This window comes from Penicillium cinerascens (genome assembly GCF_028974065.1).
Source record: "Penicillium cinerascens strain IBT 15544 chromosome Unknown contig_16_segment0_segment0, whole genome shotgun sequence".
NCBI lineage: Eukaryota > Fungi > Ascomycota > Eurotiomycetes > Eurotiales > Aspergillaceae > Penicillium > Penicillium cinerascens.
In genome coordinates, this window is record NW_026695286.1 from 1,870,588 (window position 1) to 1,891,483 (window position 20,896).

General features: G+C 52.6%; 9 protein-coding genes across 9 annotated transcripts; 4 read left to right on the forward strand and 5 right to left on the reverse strand.

The window, feature by feature from the left end:
- Window positions 1-605: 605 nt before the first annotated feature.
- On the reverse strand, window positions 606-3,367 carry N7498_000664 (putative quinate pathway repressor protein QutR; the record flags this gene model as incomplete). Its single annotated transcript, XM_058447727.1, has 3 exons — window positions 606-857; window positions 916-3,200; window positions 3,292-3,367. 3 exons carry the CDS (start codon window positions 3,365-3,367, stop codon window positions 606-608), a joined length of 2,613 nt encoding a protein of 870 aa, XP_058313138.1.
- Window positions 3,368-4,075: 708 nt separating this feature from the next.
- On the forward strand, window positions 4,076-6,872 carry N7498_000665 (putative C6 transcription factor QutA; the record flags this gene model as incomplete). The annotated part of the gene is made up of 2 exons (XM_058447728.1): window positions 4,076-6,651; window positions 6,704-6,872. The coding sequence occupies 2 exons, from the start codon at window positions 4,076-4,078 to the stop codon at window positions 6,870-6,872; spliced, it is 2,745 nt and encodes a 914-aa protein (XP_058313139.1).
- A 686-nt stretch (window positions 6,873-7,558) lies between these two features.
- N7498_000666 (uncharacterized protein) lies at window positions 7,559-9,089 on the reverse strand (the record flags this gene model as incomplete). Its single annotated transcript, XM_058447729.1, has 2 exons — window positions 7,559-8,797; window positions 8,898-9,089. The coding sequence occupies 2 exons, from the start codon at window positions 9,087-9,089 to the stop codon at window positions 7,559-7,561; spliced, it is 1,431 nt and encodes a 476-aa protein (XP_058313140.1).
- Window positions 9,090-10,498: 1,409 nt separating this feature from the next.
- Window positions 10,499-10,966, reverse strand: N7498_000667 (type II 3-dehydroquinate dehydratase; the record flags this gene model as incomplete). Its single annotated transcript, XM_058447730.1, has 1 exon — window positions 10,499-10,966. The coding sequence occupies one exon, from the start codon at window positions 10,964-10,966 to the stop codon at window positions 10,499-10,501; it is 468 nt and encodes a 155-aa protein (XP_058313141.1).
- A 730-nt stretch (window positions 10,967-11,696) lies between these two features.
- Window positions 11,697-12,961, forward strand: N7498_000668 (inositol monophosphatase family protein; the record flags this gene model as incomplete). The annotated part of the gene is made up of 6 exons (XM_058447731.1): window positions 11,697-11,883; window positions 11,943-11,994; window positions 12,044-12,132; window positions 12,181-12,619; window positions 12,669-12,800; window positions 12,853-12,961. 6 exons carry the CDS (start codon window positions 11,697-11,699, stop codon window positions 12,959-12,961), a joined length of 1,008 nt encoding a protein of 335 aa, XP_058313142.1.
- A 203-nt stretch (window positions 12,962-13,164) lies between these two features.
- Window positions 13,165-14,229, reverse strand: N7498_000669 (shikimate dehydrogenase family protein; the record flags this gene model as incomplete). The annotated part of the gene is made up of 1 exon (XM_058447732.1): window positions 13,165-14,229. One exon carries the CDS (start codon window positions 14,227-14,229, stop codon window positions 13,165-13,167), a length of 1,065 nt encoding a protein of 354 aa, XP_058313143.1.
- A 1,115-nt stretch (window positions 14,230-15,344) lies between these two features.
- On the forward strand, window positions 15,345-17,161 carry N7498_000670 (sugar porter family MFS transporter; the record flags this gene model as incomplete). The annotated part of the gene is made up of 4 exons (XM_058447733.1): window positions 15,345-15,881; window positions 15,939-16,340; window positions 16,397-16,660; window positions 16,787-17,161. The coding sequence occupies 4 exons, from the start codon at window positions 15,345-15,347 to the stop codon at window positions 17,159-17,161; spliced, it is 1,578 nt and encodes a 525-aa protein (XP_058313144.1).
- A 309-nt stretch (window positions 17,162-17,470) lies between these two features.
- On the reverse strand, window positions 17,471-18,574 carry N7498_000671 (Gfo/Idh/MocA family protein; the record flags this gene model as incomplete). The annotated part of the gene is made up of 1 exon (XM_058447734.1): window positions 17,471-18,574. The coding sequence occupies one exon, from the start codon at window positions 18,572-18,574 to the stop codon at window positions 17,471-17,473; it is 1,104 nt and encodes a 367-aa protein (XP_058313145.1).
- A 610-nt stretch (window positions 18,575-19,184) lies between these two features.
- On the forward strand, window positions 19,185-20,270 carry N7498_000672 (sugar phosphate isomerase/epimerase family protein; the record flags this gene model as incomplete). The annotated part of the gene is made up of 1 exon (XM_058447735.1): window positions 19,185-20,270. One exon carries the CDS (start codon window positions 19,185-19,187, stop codon window positions 20,268-20,270), a length of 1,086 nt encoding a protein of 361 aa, XP_058313146.1.
- Window positions 20,271-20,896: the final 626 nt, after the last annotated feature.

The window sequence follows — 20,896 nt, forward strand, 5'->3', positions numbered from 1 at the left end:
CCACACCCTTCACGCCAACTCCAGGGTCGGTACTTTGAAACACGCCCTGTTCCAGTGCGGGCAATGTATTTGAATTCAGAAGCTATCGCAATGTTTAGGGGTTTGGCTCATCAGATCGTCAGGTCGTGGGCTACAAACTCGAATATTTCGAATAGGTTTCTGTGGGAAGGACTCCACACGCGACACTGGAGCCGCATAGGATATTGAGATTTGGATTTTGTTCGGGACTACCGGATGCTTATGATGCAGAGACTGACATTAGACATTCAATCGTACATTCAATTCGTAAATATCTACATTTTTAAAACATGTAGAGCTCAGCGCAGCGCGCCCTCGGCAACTATTCCTCCGACCTTTCATGTTATGGCCTGCGGAAGGATTCTGGTTTCGCAAGGGGGGCTTATTCGTATAACTGAATCATGCCCCAAGGATTGGACGCGGGCATTGCGGTTCAACTTGGGATTTCACGGACCACCCGCTCTCAAAATAGCCTACGACAGGAGCCCATCCCGCACTATTCCCGCCACCTGAGCTTGGCTGCAGATCTCTTGCGGGGCTAACAACCGTAGCCTGAAACGCTGTAGTGACATGCTCCCACGGTGCGCTCAAGTAGGCTGACCGTCCAGATTCTGCAATCTGTCGCGAATGCCACTGCCGTCGTGTCCCTCATCATCCTCGTATTCCTGGAGGACGATCTTCCTCATGAGGCGACGTGGGGCGCGGCGGCCTGTGAAGAGCTCGAACTGAGCAAATCCTTGCTCGGGTAGAACGTCCAGGCCGTCGAGAGCGACCCAGCCCCGGTGGGATAGGGCACGAATTTGTTTCATGAGGGGTGTGTTGAGAGGTTTGTATTCAAGCTGCAAGGTATGTTAGCTAAAGAAGCTGACTTGAATCGACTGCCAAGATAGGACTTACATCGACAACTACGCCTCCAGTCGGGCTTTCCAGCCACTGTGTAGGCATGTGGAAATTGGGCGCTGGGGCACCGCCAATACCGTGAGCTGGAATACCCGATACTATGATGGTCGGTTGCTTGTACTCCGCCGGCCATGGCTCGTCAAGTGAGCTCAGTGTGCTGACTTTCGGGCGCCCATCGGCGCCTATTCGTTCGCTGGCGAAGAAGTCTTGCCGGTTGTAATGGTGGGCCAGCTTTTCGGCATTTGCCAGAGTTCGATTGTAGACGAAGACGTTTTGCACGCCCAGGTGAATCATCGAGTAGACGGCGGCACGAGCCATACCACCAGACCCGATGACGAGGCCGGTGGTTGAAGGGCGGACTGCATTTGCGGGCGACAGACCCCGGCGAATACAATTGCAGATTCCAATCCAATCAGTGTTGTCGCCGTGGATGCCCTTGATCGGCCCGGCCCGGCTCTTCTGGAGGAAGACAGATGATTGTTGGGAGAGACGGGGATCATCGGAGTCCTCGTTGTTCCGGATGGGAATTAGAGTGTTGACAGCGCCAATCGCCCGGGCGTGAGGAGACATGGAGTGGAGGAGAGGGATGACTTCGGTCTTGTAGGGAAGACTGACACTGGACCCGCCGAAGAACTGGTTTTCGACGAGGTCATTAAGGCCACGGAGAGTAGGTGATTCGTAGATGGAGTAATGGTGGGGCATTCCGCATAGCTTGAAAGCAGTGTTGTGCATGGCAGGAGACATGCTGTGCGTGACATTGGCACCGAATACAAAGAACTGCATCGGGTCCAAAGCAAAAGTGCTGTAAAGGGCTTGTTGGGCATCGCGGGCGGTGATGGATGGGACTAATTGAGTTGAGCTTTCGGTGATGAGGGAAGGATGTGTGACAGGAGTCAAGATAGGGTTGAGGCAGCGCGACATACGTCCGAGAGGCCCGGTGTTGTAAGCGATCAGAGGCAATTGAGGAGCTGGAAGACTTTCGATGCGGTGTCGGAACCGTTGCACCGCCATATTATCCTCCAATGTCTCTGCAGGCTGGCAGAATCGCACCACATTACATCCGAGCCTCTTTGCACGCTCGTATAGCTTCATGTACTCGTCTCCGTCCCAGCCGCCAGGGAGGGGATGGAATGCTTCAAAGTGGCCAATAATCTTGGTTGTACCTCTGGCACTGACAACTTGAGATAATACACTATCATCACGGGACAGGTCCACGGTGAGGAAACTGGGGGCAAATCGCAATCCGTGTCGGACCAGGTTCAAGTAGGATTCGTCAGGAGTCCGCGAGGCCGGAACGGGCGAGCGAGACCCTCGAGGTATGATGTAACTTTCGACATGGTACATCAAAGGCACAATGATGTTGCGCCGAAGAATGGACACGACCTCGCTGATGCGATCGACCAGGTTGGAGTCAGCCTCCATATCTGGAGGGCTGGCCACATCAATCCTCAATTCGAATGCATCGACAGTAAACTCTAGCTCCTCGATATCAAGTTCTCTTTCGCAAAGCACAGAGAATGGGACCGATACCGCCGACGTATACCGTCTAGTTTCCACCGGCAGGAACGATAATGGAAATGAAGCATGTTGACGGCTCAGTTCGATACTATCGCCGATCACAAAAGCAATGAACTTCAGGAAATCCCGCTGGACTCGCTTCAGTGTCAGGAAAGGTGTGGGGGTTTGAGCTCTCTGGTCCTTGGGCCCGGGCGACGGCTCATGGCTATCCTTGTGAATGGATTCGCGGTTGGCGGCCTCGGAGAGGTTAAAGAATTCCAGGTTCGAACAACTTCGATAGATGGGTCCGGATAGCTCTAGAAAGTGGCGCACTTTTTGCGTATCCCAAGCTTTGAGGTATGATTGAATGCTCTCGGGATCTCGGGTGATGTGGATAACAGGATGTGTCTGCGCGAATTCCCGGAGTAGTTGCTGGCCACTGCGCTCCATGGACCCAGCGCCGCACGCAATCACACATTCTTCCTGGTGGTCAGAAAGCATGGACTCGAAGATTCGCGCCTCCTGTTGTCGGTACACCGCATGGTCATTGTCCTTCTTGAAAGCGGCACGCGAACAGCCGGTCATTTGATGGAAGTGCCGATCAGCATCGATGAGACGCCGGCCCGATGTCGCGGCCAGAATCACTGCCAAACTAGATTTTCCAGTCCCTCGAATTCCGATGAGGACAACGGAGGCCTTGGGACTGAACTTGCGTGAAGTGTGTAAAGGTCCGTTGTCGTAAAGGACCGGTGATGCGCGGTTGGAGTGCAGATCGCGCAATGACGCTGACGAGATATGTGAATCTCCTGCTTCCCTCTGCTCACTGGATCGGCGCGAAACAGGGAGTGAACGAAGCCCCGGGGGACCACGACGCACCGGAGCTATGCTTCCGAGACCCCTCGTCGGCTTCGGCGTCCAATTTGCGCTTGGGCGGCCGCACCAGGATGGACATGGTGTCGCAAAGGCTAGAAGGACGTGGACTGAAATCCCATAGCCACAAGAGCAGGCTGAAATTGGGGCGTGGGATTTGGGATCTCGAAACAAGGTTCGACTCAAAAGAAGCTAACGAAGGCGGAGGGATCTCGGATTTGCGGGGAGACGGCAAAAGTTTCTGTCAGACGGGTCACCGTAAAGTTACAAGGGCGGGCAAGCGCTCAGCCGGCAATGCGGTTTTCCCCGCGGGGTACCAATGCGTCTATGCACCAATTCGCAGGTGTGAGCAAGACGTAAGAGTAAATTATACTCGAGAGCTCGGAGATCATCTCACGCGATAGTTCCTTTGAATCTAACTGTCCATCAATTGGGCCGTAGTGGTGTGTTCGTTGTCGACCCCATATTACCTTTTGCCTTACGACGAGCGGCTCACCGCTGGCGGGTATCCGTTATCCTTTCCCCGGAACGTGAATCCTGTTCGCTTAACGACCTAGCAACCTGGCGATCTCGTTTGCGCAGCCTTCGCATTTCTTTGTTCACCCGACACCCTATTCATCTCATCTATCGCCCGCACGGTCCTTCTCTGCTGTGGGGGTGGACATTCATGGCGTAGAACGCCGTTTGTATCTGCGCTGCCGCTGTCGGCAAAAGGTTCAACTCCCGTCATACAACCGCGTTGCAGGAACATGCGCGTCGAACCGCCAAGTGGATCATCGATTGAAGTAACATGAGCTCCGAGTCTCGCCAAGGCCCCCGGGCAGGCGGAAAATCGAAGCGTCGATGGACCGATCCGGACGACGATGGCAGATCCAATCCGCAGGACGATCTGGCGGCCCAGCCCAAGCGACAGCGCGTTTCCCGAGCCTGCGACAGCTGTCGCTCCAAGAAAGACAAGTGCGACGGGGTCCAACCAGTGTGTTCGACATGTGCATCACTGAGCCGGCCCTGTACGTACAAGGCTAACCCCAAGAAGCGTGGCCTCCCGACCGGCTACATTCGATCGCTCGAATTGCTGTGGGGGCTAGTCTTCCAGAAGATTCAAGGTAGCGAAGATGTGATGCGTGCCTTGATCAGATCTATCAATCTTCCGAGTCACTTGGCCACGATGGGGAAGGAAGCCGAAGTATCGGATACACTGATGTCTTCCTTCAAAAACAGCACGGTCTTGAGAGATATCGAGCGGATCTTGGCAGTGCTGGAGCAGCCCGAGGAGGAGAGGGAGCGCCTTTTCCAAGCATATAGTGACAGTGATACACCACTTGATATTGATGGCATTCTTGCTTCCTCCGAAGCCCGGCAATGGCAGATCCCGGAAGGATTGGAGCAGCGTGAAACGCCCCTAACGGCGGGCTTATCACCATCCCACGCATCGATGATCGGCTTTGATTCAAAGCCTTCTGGGTACCGCACCAAAGAATGCGGTGTTCAGACATCAACCTCGGATGAATTTGAATCCTCCTCCCTCGCCATTGCCTTCAACGACCCCGGAATGATCTCAACCAGCTCTCCCCTTCAACTCCCCTATAATGCATGGCCCCTTCTCGACATCTATTTCTCATATACGCAATGCTGGTTTCCCATCATCGAGAAACATGATATACTCCGAACAGCATTTCAATACACCGAGGGCGATGTGTATATGTCTCGCAGCGCACACGGTTCTGGGGACCACGCCGCCTTGTGGGCTGTATTGACTCTCGCCTCTCTTCAAGACGCTTCCATCGCCTCCTCTGGGAGCATGGACAGCCAATCCAACCAGGTGAACCCGTTACAACTATACAATACCGCCCGAAATTTAATTCCCTCTGAGATTGGCCCGTATGAAGTCGGACATGTCCAAGCTTTGTTGATCCTGTCTCTGATTAAATTTGGCCAGCAAGAATGGACTGCAGCTTGGATGCTTGTCGGCCATGCTGTGCGGGTTGCTTTAACCTTGGGCCTTGACCAACCGTCTTTCTCGACAACGTCATCGAGGTTTCCCGAGCAAGACAAACAGCTGGGACGAGCCAAGCATGTCTTCTTGGGATGCTTTGTCCTAGAAACTCTCATCGCTGAGCAGTCCTCACAATGTCCATCGCTTCGAAAGGATGATTTGTCCAGGGTAGGGTCCATCAATGAAGATGGGCTAGAGGAGTGGCATCCGTGGGAAGACCGGACTGGGCTACGGCCAACGCAGTCCTCCCGCGCTTCCATGCAACGTGGGCCGCTTCACGCGCTTAGCACCTTCAACCGTCTTGTGTCCCTGGTTTCAATTTTGAACGATCTTTGCATCCTCAAGCAAAATCCAACCGTTTCTCAGTCACAGCTGGAGTCATTGGAGCTACAGTTACAACACTGGGCTTCCTCCCTTCCAAGGAGCTATCGAGTCGACTTTCAAAGCCGTCCCGTCAAGCTTGGCTCGCCCCATATTTTCGGACTTGAGATGACGTATCAAGGCATTGCCTCTACGTTAAGTCTGCAGATTGCAGCCCGTGAAACCGACCGGATTCCCCCCGAAATGCTACACAAAACACGCGCTATTGAAAGCTCAAAACGCCTTTTGCAGCTTGTTCAGACGTACATGGAGACTTATAGCTTCGCTGCGACTGTTCCGATATTTGGAATGATGCTGAAATATTGCCTACCGCGGTTAACATCGCGAGATTCGATATCAGACATGGAGCTGGGCATCCTGAACAAGATCCAGTCGTTCTCATCCCATCTTGGGCAGCTTTGGTTGATGCCGGATCGGCCAAATACATTACAAGATACGTTCCAAAGTAACGTCGGGACGACCGCACCTGCGGTATCATTACACCCGCCGAATATGACTGCAGCTGAAGACCCGGCAATGCACCATTTGCTACCAGAAAGAGCCGATTCTCGACCTCCGCCAGAAGGCCATGCTTCGAATGCTTCGCATCCATCAACATCCGACCCTTTCCTTTCCACACCTTGGCTCAGAGCCGCTCCCAACGTCGACGATGGTTCTTCCTTATTGCAAACACCCACACCATCCCTGACCACCGTAGGCGGTGCCTCCGAAGTGTCAGCACAGCCAGGACAAGTAGATAGCGGTTTCCCAAGCGGTCTCCATCAATCACTATCCGCCCCCTCCAAATCCCACAACGCGCCTGGCATGCTTCCCGATCTTCACCCCTCCTTTCCTGGTGGGCCATATCACGCGACATATCACGACCCTTCTCTTAGCCTCCGTACCTTCGTCGACATGGACGGTTATGGGCCATCGCGGCGGCACCAGCGGATTGCCCCGGACCTGGATGCCTTGTTCGACGAGCTGGCGTCGTTGGACGGTGGTGAAAAGTGAGTACATCTTCCTCCTTTGTCGAATCCATCATCTAACCCAAACTTCTAGGGCCGACAATTCATCCGAGTTTATGCAGAACCTCGGCTTTGTCTCCGACTCGGGTGTTCCGGAAGTCTTCTCCTTCTCGAGTCAAATCGAACCCTTCCTTCTCGCACAATCTCAGCAAATGCCTGAAGACCCTTCTGCCGTGCGGAGAGAGTCGCAGCCGCATGTTTGATCAGGGGCACCGAAAAGATGAGGCCAGCAGTTGGATATTGCTGTAAAATCAGTTGAGCTTCTGTTTCGTGAGGTTGCTAGCCGCGGGTCGGTTCCTCTCCCTGAACGGTTTTGTCTGGAGGTTTGAGTCTTATACGCCTACATGCATATGCTCGAATGGGTGGTGATTGAGATACGCACTGGCACTCATGGATGTCACATCATGTGATACCATAATTAGTTCCTAAAAAAGTATCCCGGATTGATATCATAATGTATTCACTTCACCTACTGTTAACCGCGGCCTTTAAAAAATGGTTCGCATTGGACAAACCGACAGACTTCAAGGTTCATGTTGAGGAATTCATCATATCGTACTTTAGAGGTGGACTCGACCTTCAAGGCTCGATTTAAAACATCTCAAACCCTGTTGGGTATACTTTAAACATTTGCCTCTGATTTTATGGTTCTGAAATCTTTTTCAAACTCCAATATAATGGATTAATTTACGTTGTCCTAGGTTCCTACGAGAAATTCGACTGCACAAAACTCGACTGGACAGCAATTCATGATCAATAAAGTTCATATATACGATAAAACTGCCGAGGCTGGGTTACAGAGTCGAACTGGAAGCCAGAGACCAAACCCCACGGATTTATCGAACCTATCGCATTCTAATACACCCGGTTCAAAAACGACAATGCTTGTTCAAAGGCCCTCGAGGATCTTAGGAATCAGACCATCGTCAAATTGCCATAGCTGTGTCTGAAAGTTTGCCGAAAAAGCACCACCTGTCCACCACGTGGAGCGAGCACCCTGCAGCTTGTACAGATCCTGGAAGAAGCCGCATTTAACTTGGTCGACAGATACACGGGCATGCATAGGTCCATGCATAGAGAAGGCGGCCCAGCTAAGCTTCTGGTCTCGGATGGACTTGGACAACCGACCAGACTTTAACAAGGTGTTGAAGCTGTTCTGGGCCAGGACCTTGGCTTCGTCTGCGGTGGAAGTGGTATTACCGATAATCATCACGCGGAACAGGTGCTCGAGGCCGGTGTATTGGAAGCTTGCTACCATTGGCTCGTCTTGGAAGACGAGGTAGTGATTTGGAGCGGCGGTGGAGGGTAGGTTGAAGTAGTAATAGCTAGTGTTAAAGACGGCGTTGTCGACCAGACCGGTGAATTCGTTGGAGTACGTGAACTTGGATAGTGTGTTCCACTCTGAGGGGCTGAGATCCAAGGGCTTCATGTTGACCTCAGTGGGCTCGATAGCAACTAAGAGCCGGCGAGCGATGATACGGGTGACCTTATTGGTTTTATGATTGCGGACGGCGAGGGAGACGCCGAATTCTGTGCGGCGGCTGTCAATGACAGTGCTCGAATACAGCACGTCGTCACCCAGATTCTTAGCAATGGCATTGTAGAGAGCCTGATTGCCACCAGAAGTAGGCGAAAACAAGCCCATTTTGCCTGTCATGCCGCGCGCCATATCCCAGCCGAAGCTCTGGAGTGCAAACATGGTCGCGACTTCACTCATGTTACCCACTCCAAGGCCTGTGGTTGAGTATATAAGAGGCGCACCGTCTTCGAGGCCATACTTGGTCAAGAATTCCCCAAAGGGAATAAGGAAATCCTCGGGGATGTTGTTGGTCTGGGGGAAGTTCCAGTAGCCGGGGCTCAGCATCGACTCCCACGGCTCGATCACTTTGAGGAACTTGGCGATGGCAGCAAGCTGCTTCGAGGATGAAGGGGGCGTAAAATCAACCTTCTTGCCTGTGTTGAAGTCAATGTACTCGGTGATTAAGGAGGGGCTAGTTGAGCCGCTGCCAATTGAGATATTGAACCGAGCAAAGAATTCCGCGGCTTTGCTAACGTTGAGGAAGCTCTGTACACCATAGTCATAGGTGGCGCCAGTCTTCTCATCAACATAGGTGTTGACCATACCACCCTGCATATCGATATTACGTTAGCACCTGCTGCCAGTACCGTTCTAGCCTAAATTTTATAGCCAAAGAGAGAGCCCGTGGGATTAAGTGATTGGGACGTACCAGTCTATCCCGCTTCTCAATTAGGGCGATACTCTTATTAAAGTCATCGCGCAGGCGGACAGCAGCGTAGGCACCAGAAGCACCTCCGCCGATAACCACAACATCTCGGTGAAGTACGTCCGGCAAGCCGGTGGCAGCTGCCAGTGGCAAGGCAGTTCCTAGGCTGAGGACAATGAACGCCAGGGAAAGCATCGTTGATGAATGGGACAGAGAAAAGGAAACGAGCTGATGGGGTGGTCTTCGGGGAGAAAGAGATCTGCTGTTCGGGCTAATTGAGAAGTAAGCAATTTCGAACATATATCCTGGTTAAAGTACTGGACATGTTCCTCTATTATTGGGATAACTTTGATAAATAGCAACGAAATCGAACATACGACAAATTTTCAGGGGTGAAAGCAGCCAAATGGAGGGAGATGTCAGCGGGTACTCCGTAACTCACACACCGATTTTCCGGAGACCGCAGCTTCCCGAAGGGGGGGGGGGGAGGGGACCGAGCAATAATGATCCGGAACTTCTGTTGACAAAGATTGAGAAAGACGGGCTGAAAGGGAAATGAGATGTATACCACGTTTTAGCCGGATTGGTGGACTAGGACAATTTTTTAGTGGCACTAGTAAGTGGCACATTCATCCGACCATATTGCCCGTTGGGTGACGATATATCGATGACCAGTTTCTCATTCCAGCCCATCGGAGAACCCCGTTACGATAGAAAGCCTTAATTCAGGTGCCGTGAATCGCCTAAAAGCTGAATACTGAACATTACCACTAAGGCCTGAGATGAGAAGCGGACCTTTTTTTTCTCGGATGGTTCTAGGCTTTCACCCCCTCTTTTGTACGGGATGATCCAACTAGCGTGGACTTCCTGGAGGGACCCGTCAACCCCGCCAAAGGCATTGTTCATAATTGGGTTGAATCAGGGCCATCAAGGAACATATCTATTTATGCTACCAAGTTGGAAAATCCCGCTACGGCAAAAGCCTAAAAGTATAATATATAGATGCCCAGTTTCCAGATGTCCCATCCCAGCCAAGGGTTAGGATTGGATAAAGTTCACCTCAGTGAATATGATCGGTGAGCATTTGAGGCTTCGCGATCGGGTGTTTTCTCAAGAGGTCAATAGGTGAACTAAGATAGGGCACTCAAGTGCTTGAAGTCAAAAACGCAGTTTGAAAGGCACCCGTAGCAAAGGCATAATTCCCAATTTTGGCGAGCAGCTTAGGTGATAGCGGAAGTGTTTAAGGCCAGGAAAACCAATCTTTGGTCCTGTGTTCTAGTGGTCAGGAAGTCGGATTTTGACATACCTTATCGGGTCACACCTTCCGAAAGCCCCGGTTCGAACCCGGGCAGGACCTCATAGTCCTTTCTTTCTATTTTTGCAATTCTTTTCATTTTTACTAAACCACGAGAAAAATAATCAGAAATAAGTATAAGATCCCTATCTTTTCGCAAAAGAAAGCTTGCGGCATTGGTTTTCGGGTATGATGCAAATCCTAATCAATTTCTTTTCTATGGCGAGTAAGTATGCACGAACTATATACAAGAAACAACTTCATCGTCCATGCCAGCAACCCCCTTCTAAATTAGGAAGGGTTAGGGGGTTTACAAAGCAGCCTTGCTATCCTTCTCCAACTCTTTGAAATTCAAAGCCACATGCTCGATAGCAACCTTATACCCATGCACACCAAGACCAACAATAATACCCGCCGCCTTATCACTGAAATACGAGTGGTGTCTCCAAGGCTCCCGAGCATGAACATTGCTCACATGCAGCTCGATAAATGGAATGCTAACACCAAGCAGCGCATCGCGGATAGCCACAGAGGTGTGCGTGTAGGCGCCGGGGTTGATCACAATGCCGTCGACGCGGCCGCGTGCTGCCTGGATGCGGTCGACGATTGCGCCTTCGTGGTTTGACTGGAAGGCATCGAAGGAGCAGTTGTGGCTTGCGGCCACGGCGCGGCAGTTGGTTTCGACGTCGGAGAGGGTTGTGCTGCCGTAGATGTGGGGTTCACGGGTGCCCAGGAGGTTGAGGTTGGGGCCATTGATGAGGAGGATTGATTTGCCCATTTTGGTTTTTATTTTGGGATTGATTGGGACGAGAATGTTTGTCAGACTTAACGCTTTAAAATGTGGTATGAAATGTATAGTCACGTCGAGGAAATATCGCGTTGTGATGCGCGCGCTCTCATCCCCGCATTTTTGACCCTCGGCGGCTGAGCGCTTTGCCGGGTGGGGGTTGCGGAATATTTCTGGGTATGGCGGATGGTGGGATATTGGATGCGTTTTGCCAGTGCAATTTCCCTTGGTACTCTCGTATTATCTGGATTTTGTTAGTCAGGTATTCCGTTGTATTCCGTTGAATCGAGGGAGTGGTGTGAGGCTTTAGTTACGTCGCAGTGCACAGTCGGTCGTGGTATGGGGTATCGCGCGATTGGTGATATCTGATTTCCAATGCCCAAGGCCATTCTCTCCCAAGGGGCTCCCAATAAAATCTATCCAATACACCTGTATATACACTGCACAAAAACCATGAGTTTCACCGTCAGCGGCTAGCATCATGGAGCGTCTTGCATATCAATGTTCGGTTCCACCGCAAGTGGGGAAACCCGATGAGGCAAATCGGTTAGCGGTGGTTCCCTCGACCTTTTTTTCGCCGGACGAGTGACTCAAACACCCAGTCAACACCCCAGCTTGATCTAAAACCCCTCAAAAATACCCTCGACGAACCTCACATAGTCGTCCCATACCCACACAGCACCTGTATTCCGCCGAAAGCGCCTCCTCTACATCGCTCATCATGGCAGCGGGACATCTCTCGCAAGAAGAGCTCGACGAGATCTACGCCTTCGCCGTAGATCTCGGTCGCAAGGCGGGCAAGATCTTGATGGAGCGTGTGGACCAGCGCATCTCCGGCAGCGAGGGCCACTCACAGAAGTTCGAGGAGAAGGACAACTCAGTGGACATTGTGACCCAGACAGACGAGGGTGAGCAGCGAGGAATAGACCAGACATGATCTATCCAGATGCTGACCAATATCCACCAGATGTTGAACAGTTCATTTCAAATGCCCTTAAAAAGAAATACCCAACCCACAAGTTCGTCCGACCCCTCCCAGCGAAACGACCACCTCGCTGACAACCCCAGATTCCTCGGTGAAGAGACCTACGCAAAGGGTCAATCACGCGACTACCTAATTGACGAGCAACCGACGTGGTGCATCGATCCACTGGACGGTATGTTCACCCCTAGACTCCCGTACACTCTTTTCTAATACCTCCCAGGAACGGTCAACTACACGCATCTCTTCCCAATGTTCTGCGTCTCCATTGGTTTCATCGTGCAGCATCGTCCCGTCATCGGCATCATCTACCAGCCCTTCCAAGACCAACTCTTCTCCGCCTGCAGCGGCCGCGGCGCCTGGCTCAATGAGTCGCGTCGGCTTCCGCTTATCCGCAACCCGTCTATCCCGCCCATGCCGCCTAATGCGCCGGCGCAATGTATCTTTTCTTGTGAGTGGGGAAAGGACCGCAGGGATATTCCTGATGGGAATCTGTCGCGCAAGATTGAGAGTTTCGTGAATCTGGCTTCGGAATTGGGCTCACGTGGTGGGAAGGGTGGTATGGTGCACGGTGTGCGGAGCTTGGGGAGTGCGACGCTGGATCTGGCATATACGGCTATGGGATCATTTGATATTTGGTGGGAGGGTGGTTGCTGGGAGTGGTAAGTGCTTTGTGGACTGTGCGAGTTTGTGTTGCTGACGCTGTTATAGGGATGTTGCTGCTGGTGTCGCTATTCTTCTCGAGGCTGGAGGACTCGTGACGACTGCTAATCCGCCTGAGAACATTGATACAGCTGAAATTGAAGATGTCTGTCTTGGAAGCCGGTTGTATCTGGCTATTAGGTAAGTTTACGTTTGTATACTTGCAGGATTATCCCAACTGACTCGACTACAGACCTGCTGGGCCATCGGCCACCGAGACTGGCCGCCAGTCGCAGGAACGCACTGTCCGTGAGGTCTGGCGGCGGGTCCGTCAGTTGGAATACTCGCGACCCGGCGCGTAAAATGATTATAATCTTACGGAATTTGAGTCTATATGTAAAGAACCTTGGAAAGAAATTTGGAAATATAATCATCATATGCAGTCAGACGTCCCCGTAGATAACATTGTGTATTCCATAATTGACGCCAATCATCTAATGCAAGAATGTAAACCCCTTGTTACAATCTTTAAAATACAACACAGAGAAGAAAAGAAAAAGAAACATCACAGGCTAGACTTGTTAGACGACCGCTCGGCAATCGACTTCGACACAATGTCCTTAACCTGCTGCACAACACCGGGTGTGTTGACAATGTCTCTGCCAGTCCACAAGCGTGCCTGCTCCAGGCCCTGCCAGATCAGCGCCTCCGAACCCAGAATCACCTTCCAGCCGCCGGTCGAGGCCAGTTGAGCGATCTCGGTCCAGGGGACGGGGTGGTAACACATCTCCAGGATGACACCCTGCTGCTTAGACGCATCAGCCGCAGTGCCTAGGAAGGACTGGATGATGGAGCGGGAGTTGAGCTCTTCGGGGGTCCTGGGCGGGTAATTGGGGATGCCGGAGACGATAGCGGCAGGGGCCTCGAGACGGGCAGCCTCCTCGGGGGAGGTGACGTGGATCAGGGGAGCTTGGGCAGTGGGATCCGGGTTACGGCGACGGTCTTCTTCCATGATGGTAGCGACTTCGCTGACGTCACGGTTGACGATGTAGATACGGCTAGAGCCGAGCCAGCGGCGCATCACGTAGATGGCAGTGCGGGCGGTGCCACCGCCGCCGATGATGAGCGCCGGCCGGCCGCGGAAGCGCGAAGGGTCCGGAGCGTTCTGTGTGAGGGCTTCGCGGATACCGTCGCAGTCAGTGTTGGTTCCAACGTACTGGGTTTCGCCGGTAATAGGGTTCTGGCGCCGGAAGATGGTATTGCAGGCGCCTGCTTGCTGGGCGTGCTCGGTCAAATCATCCAGGTGGGGCATGATGGCGACCTTGTGCGGCATTGTCACGGACGAGCCGACGAACTTGGGGTTGGACCTGATTGAGGCCAGGTATTTCTCAATGGGGGGTGACTGTGTGTACGGTGGCGGGTAGGTTGCCGATGTGCCCGTCACGCTGGACAGGGGGATCTGCGTCCAGTTGAGGCCCAATGCATTGAAGACAGTCTGGTGGAGGGGTGGCGAGAGGGAATTCAGTAGCGGGTGGCCGTAGAGGTAGGCCACGCCGTCGAGGTGTTCGGGGATGGTGATGGGCTCCTCGGGCCGGGTGGGCGTGGAGGTTGTGACTTGAGGCGCGGCCATGATTCTATTCTTTATTTGTGTATGAATAATTGGACAAACCGTGCCGGGAAGAGGGGATATAGGAGAAGAAGACCATGGGGACGCACGGGAGCCTATGAAGCTATATTCGGGAATTTTGACGTCGTAAGCATAGAGCCGCCGGGGGCGGAGAAACGCTTTCCTCCCAGTGCTATCCCCTCGCCACGACTGTACTCATGCTCAACGTTATCCTCGGTCAGCCCACCCATTATCATTCGACCTGTTTCTAATCGCATCGTACCAAATGTCTTTTATGAATCAAGCCACCTGAAGCTCTGCTATCACTCACTGCCTGTACACCAGCGGACGCTCGCCATGCATCTACCCGGGGCAGAATGTTTTGCCCGACCCACCCACCCACAACCGCCTTGTCCTCCCCCACGGGGAATCTCCGTTCACTTTGCAGCAGAGTTTGCAATGATCAATAACACACTCGGTGTTACCATGGCCGATGAAGTACAGTACGGCCCAGATGTATTGATATTCCTAGCGAGTGGCCGGAAGACCTGCGCAATTTGGCGACACCAGCCGGGGGATCACTTTTTCCCGCCACCACTCAACATTCACATTGGCTGTTCTCGAGACGGGACTCGCCCAGAATCTACGGAATTAGAAAGAGTGGTTTTGCTATGCTAGACTTCCGCGAACGGGAATATGCGTCCGGTTGGCTTCCGGGGTACACTATATCATCTCTCTCGCACAGCGGCATCGGCATCCCCACAATCCTGAATTGGTCCAACCAGAGCCTTCCAATACCTCTCTTTCAGCATTCGGTCCGGGCACAAGCCTCCCAAGTCCTGGATGAAAAGAAAATAGAGTTCGCCATTCCTTCCTTCTCCTGGGGCCAAGCTCTTATCCTTTGCGCACAGTCCTTGCGACTGACGAGATTTTTCACCGTTTTGCCGGAGCTTGGCTCTTTGCTTCAGCTACTTCTACCCCAAGCCCAACGTACTTGCACCTTCGCCACACCGTGGTGAATATCCCTTCGAGGAAGATCTGACTACCTCTTTCCATTGCTTTGCATTGGAGGTGGCAGGTCGAGTGCGATCACCTAGTTCTCTTCTCGATTTTGTTCTATTCTCTATATCCTCACCACCATGTCTATCCTCAAGCTGGTCGAGGACCGGCCGACGCCCAAGGCCGTCTACAATTGGAGAATATACCTCCTAGCAGCCGTGGCCTCCTGCACCTCCTGCATGATCGGCTATGATAGTGCCTTCATCGGCACGACCCTGGCTCTGGACTCGTTCAAGAGCGAGTTCCAATTCGACACCATGGACACCACTGCTAAGAACCTGGTCAGCGCCAATATCGTTTCCCTCTACCAGGCTGGTGCCTTCTTCGGTGCCTTCTTTGCGTACCCGGTTGGTCACTTCTGGGGCCGGAGGATTGGCTTGATGGTTTCTGCTTTCGTTTTCATCCTCGGCGCAGGCCTCATGCTTGGTGCCAACGGTGAACGAGGTCTGGGTTTGATCTACGGAGGTCGTGTCTTGGCTGGCCTGGGTGTCGGCGCGGGCTCCAATCTGACTCCCATCTACATATCCGAACTAGCACCACCTAGTATCAGAGGCCGCTTGGTCGGTGTATACGAGCTTGGCTGGCAGATTGGTGGCCTCGTGGGCTTCTGGATTAACGTAAGTCACCTACCCTCGCAGTCTATATGACTCATGATGCTAACGCAATAGCTACAGTACGGTGTTGACTCCACTATGGCCCCGAGCCACAAGCAATGGTTGATCCCATTCGCAGTCCAGCTGATCCCAGCTGGCTTGCTTATTTTCGGATGCATCTTCATCAAGGAGTCGCCTCGTTGGTTGTTCGGACGAGGTCGCCGCGAGGAAGCTATCAAGAACCTCTGCTGGATGCGCCAACTGGATCAGACCGACATTTATATGATCGAGGAGATCGGAGCCATTGACCAAGCCTTGGAGGAGCAGCGCGCGACCATCGGTCTCGGATTCTGGAAGCCGTTCAAGGCCGCCGGCACTGACAAGCGTGTCATGTGGCGCCTGTTCCTAGGTAGCGCGATGTTCTTCTGGCAGAACGGCTCTGGAATCAATGCGATCAACTACTATTCCCCGACCGTATTCAAGGTGAGTTATCGGAACAGTCATCTTCTCCGGGGACAAAACGCTAACAACATCGACAGAGCATTGGTATCACTGGCGCCAACACTAGTTTGCTGACAACCGGTATTTTCGGCGTAGTCAAGACCGTCGTCACCTTCGTATGGCTCCTGTGGCTGATCGACCGCGTCGGACGACGAAACTTGCTGCTCATCGGTGCCGCAGGCGGCTCCGTCTGCCTGTGGATTGTCGGAGCATACATCAAGATCGCGAAGCCCGAGGAAAACCCGAAGTCCTCCTTGGAAGGCGGCGGTGTCGCAGCCATTTTCTTCTTCTATCTGTGGACCGTCTTCTATACCCCCCACCTGGAACGGAACCCCTTGGGTCCTCAACTCGGTGAGTATACATCGCTACTTCTTTGGCCTCAGTCCAAGGCAACAATAAGCGAAACGCAAAGCTAACGGACCCCACAGGAAATGTTCGACCCCAACATGCGTTCTCTGGCGCAGGGTTGCGCCGCCGCCTCAAACTGGCTGTGGAACTTCCTCATCTCTAGGTTCACGCCTCAGATGTTCACGACCATGGGATACGGCGTGTATTTCTTCTTCGCGTCGTTGATGATCTGCTCCATTTTCTTCGTCTTCTTCCTCATCCCTGAGACCAAGGGTTTGCCGCTCGAGAGCATGGACCAGCTCTTCGAGATTAAGCCAGTGTGGCGTGCACACCCCGCCATGGTTGCGAAGTTGCGCGAGGAGGAGGAGCGCTTCCGTCATGATATTGAGGAGTCCGGCCTTGCGGCTAGTAAGTTTGATACCGAGCAGGTCGAATATACCGCCAAGTTCGCATGATGTATCGGTTTTGTAAAATTTGTATGCTGTCTTTTGTTTTTCAGTCACGGTACTGTGGAGCCGTGTCCGCTGGTTAAATATAGGCCGGGTGTATCCCGGCAACTGATATAGACTTGAATGTCCACGATTTAAAATTTCTCCAAACAATTCCCCTAGTAAGGTAGCGCGTAGTGCGATTTCGAGCCACGGGGATAAGTGTACAAGGTGTCGTATTCGAAGGTTGACGCAACTGCTAAGGTGAGATATGTACAGCCCCTTTCAACCACTTTGCAGTCGGAAAGATCAAAGAGCTTTAGCTCAAAAAGGCACCTATAGGTTCAACAGATCCACATCAATATCCACAGGCTGACCAGTCTGCATAGCCTTCTGAACAGCCTCACAGACAACAAGGGCACGCAGACCCTCTTCACCAGAGCAGCTGGGCGTCGCGTTTCCACGAATAACATCAACGAAGTGAGCTAGCTGCAGATCAAAAGGAGCAGACTCGTCAGGTAGTTCAACTTTATGCACAGTCAGGGGATGCGACCAGCTCTTCTCCGGGCGTCCATCATAACTCCAGCGAGTCAAATCCGGGACACTGAGCGAAGCTTCGGAGCCGAAAATACGATAAAAGTCCGATCCATCCCCAGTCGGCGAGCGGGGAATTATAGGATTTTCGCCCGTTCCAGCCTCGAAATTATGAGGCGACGGTGTGGCATCGCAGACGAGGAAAGTACCGACGACGCCAGCGGCAAATCTCAGAGTAAGAGCGGCGCCTTCATCGGCATCATGAGGAGGGCTCGGACGTTGGGGGAGTGTGCGCTCGGCCTGCACCCGCACAATCGGGCCGAAGAGATGGTGCATCAGGTCAATATCGTGGACAAGGTTGATCGGTATAACGCCGCCACCGCGGGCCCGAGATGCGCGCCAATCGCCGGGTGGCGCAAAGTATGTATCTGGCTTGCATAGGGTCCAGAGGCCATTGACAGCAATCGGACGGCCCAGGGATCCCGAGTCTAGAACGGACTTGGTCGCCCGGACGTAGGGGTTGAAGCGGCGATGGTGGCCGATTAGTAGCTTGAGGTGGGCTTGTTCTGGGGCTTTGGAGAATTCCAATAGCGAGAGGCCTGTTTCAAGGGTATCGCTAACTGGCTTCTCGAGGAGAACGTGGACTCCTCCAGCTAGGAGCTCCTTGGCGACAGGGACGTGCGTGTGGTTTGGTGTGCACACGATTGCTGCGTCGGGTTTGTTTGACGAGGCTAGTAAAGCTGCCACGGATGGGAAGTAGCTGGTATTGAGCTTGACGGCTGTGGCTTCGCCTGTTGGTACTGGGTCCACGAGTCCTACCAGCTCTGCGGATGGATTGGAGATCACGGACTGGGCATGGCGGGGACCAATGAGCCCTGCGCCGACAATGGCAACTTTGAGAGACATTGCGGTGGTCGTAGAGGTATGTTTGCCAGGTTGCCACAGTTGAAAGTGTTACAAATTTCGCAATGAATATCTAGGGTTTCACGGTGGGCGTGTTTTAGTAGTCGGCCCCGGGGACCCTGAATTGGCAAGACATGGCTGGTTCCTCAGGCTTCAGGGTCTTGGCAGGACCCAATGACATTCAAAATAATTAAGGTTATACCCGAGTCGTCATTGGTATTATGATTATTAAAAGAGCCGGGGAAATGGACTCTTCAGGGCCGCGGGTGAAGCAGATGTATCGAGTGGAGGAAGTGGACCGGGTAAACGAAGAGCAGCCAAACGCTTACCCGATCAGGTGACCATTATCGTCACTGAAGGCGAAGAGCGTGAACATGTTTGGGGTTTCGGGGGATAATGTTTTCTCGCAGCTTATTATCGTTCAAGAAATTAATCCCGGGTTAGCAGGCTTGCCCTTGTCTGTTCAATCTGTATCTTTACCATTTTGCATTTGTTCTACACTTCTCACTCCCACCGCGCCACATCCTCGGGCAAATCCATTATTCAAGGAACATTTTCGGCCCTTTCTACCTCAAAATATACTACATTTTCGATTTAATACATATCCGCAAAAATGGTTATCAACCGCCCTGGCATCGCGTCCATGTCTCTGGGCCGGCCATGGATTCACGACCTGCCTGGCAAACTGATGCAGGCCGCAGCCCATGGGTTCGAGGGCATCGAGCTCTTCTACGATGACCTAGACTGTTATGCTCAGCGCACATTTAACGGCGACCACTTGGAAGCCGCCAGACAAGTGCGACGGCTGTGCGAGCGGCTCGGAATGACCATTATCTGCCTGCAGCCATTCTCCATGTACGAGGGGCTGCTCGACCGGGCCGAATCTGACCGTCTCTTGAATGAGAAACTTCCGGAATGGTTCAAGCTGGCGCGGGCGCTAGCCACAGATCTCATCCAGGTACCATCGAATTTCCTGGGCGCAGACCCCAAGACCGGGGCTCCTTGCACGACGGGCGATCGTACCGTCATCGTGCAGGACCTCCAGCGCCTTGCTGATCTCGGCGCTGGTGCTGGTTTCCGTTTCGTGTATGAGGCTCTCTGCTGGGGTAACCACATTGACACTTGGGAGGCGTCGTGGGAAATTGTCCGGCACGTCGACCGCCCCAACTTTGGTCTCTGCTTGGACTCATTTAACATCGCTGGTCGTGTGTATGCCGACCCCGCCTCGCCTTCTGGTTGTACCCCGAATGCTGCTGCAGACCTCGCGGCCTCGCTGGAGCGCCTGCGGACTGCCAAAATCGATCCCGCCAAGATTTTCTACGTCCAGCTCGTTGACGGCGAGCGTCTTTCTGCCCCCCTTGACGAGAAGCACCCCTTCCACGTCGAGGGCCAGCCTGTCCGTATGAACTGGTCGCGTAATGCCCGTCTCTTCCCTTTCGAGGAGAACCGTGGCGGCTACCTGCCTATTCTGGACATCGCTCGTGTCTTCTTTGATGACCTCGGCTTCCGCGGTTGGGTCTCACTTGAGCTCTTCAGCCGTACCCTGGCGAACCCCGATCCTTTTACTCCCGCCAACCATGCCCGCAGAGGTATTGCGTCCTATCATAAGATGGCCCGTGTATTGCAATGGGATAGCCAAGTCCCGAAGAGCACTGTCTCAATTGCAGAGCCCTCCTCTCCTGTACAGCACCGTCTCTAAAGAGACATGGAAGGAAAGCAAGAAAGCTTTACTATCTATAAACTGTTCTGTATATATCTTATGTCTCACGAATCTTGATGATATAGACAGTATGTTGGAAATTTGCATACATGGCACAGAGCCATGTCATTTGTCGAAAGCACTAAACTGTTCAAATTTACCATATGACTTATATACGAGCTCAGTTACGCAGACCCAAATCCAGAACAGACGGCTGTCATATTGTAGTAGTATCAACGAGAATAGGGACTGCTTCGCCTTCCTGGCATAGATATCCTCGATGGATCTGGTTTATATGACTATAATGGCTCGGTAAATGCCTATTTATCACCTTTATGAGTATGGCCAATAATACTTCTCTTTTTTCGCTTAATTCACTTTCGCATCGGGGACCATGTCCTCTACTATTTTAGAGGTCGTATTTCCTCATTTACGTTCCGATTTCCCTCGTCTTTCACTATCATCGCCCCCCTTCACCACGCGTTCTATAGCAATTTTTTAAAAATAATTATATTCTATCATATCTTATTAATCGAGGGATAACAACATCCTAACTCTTCCCTCCCGCCCTCGCCGGGAAGGAGCGTTTTTAGCCTATGGATTATAGAGATGTTTACCAACTTTGA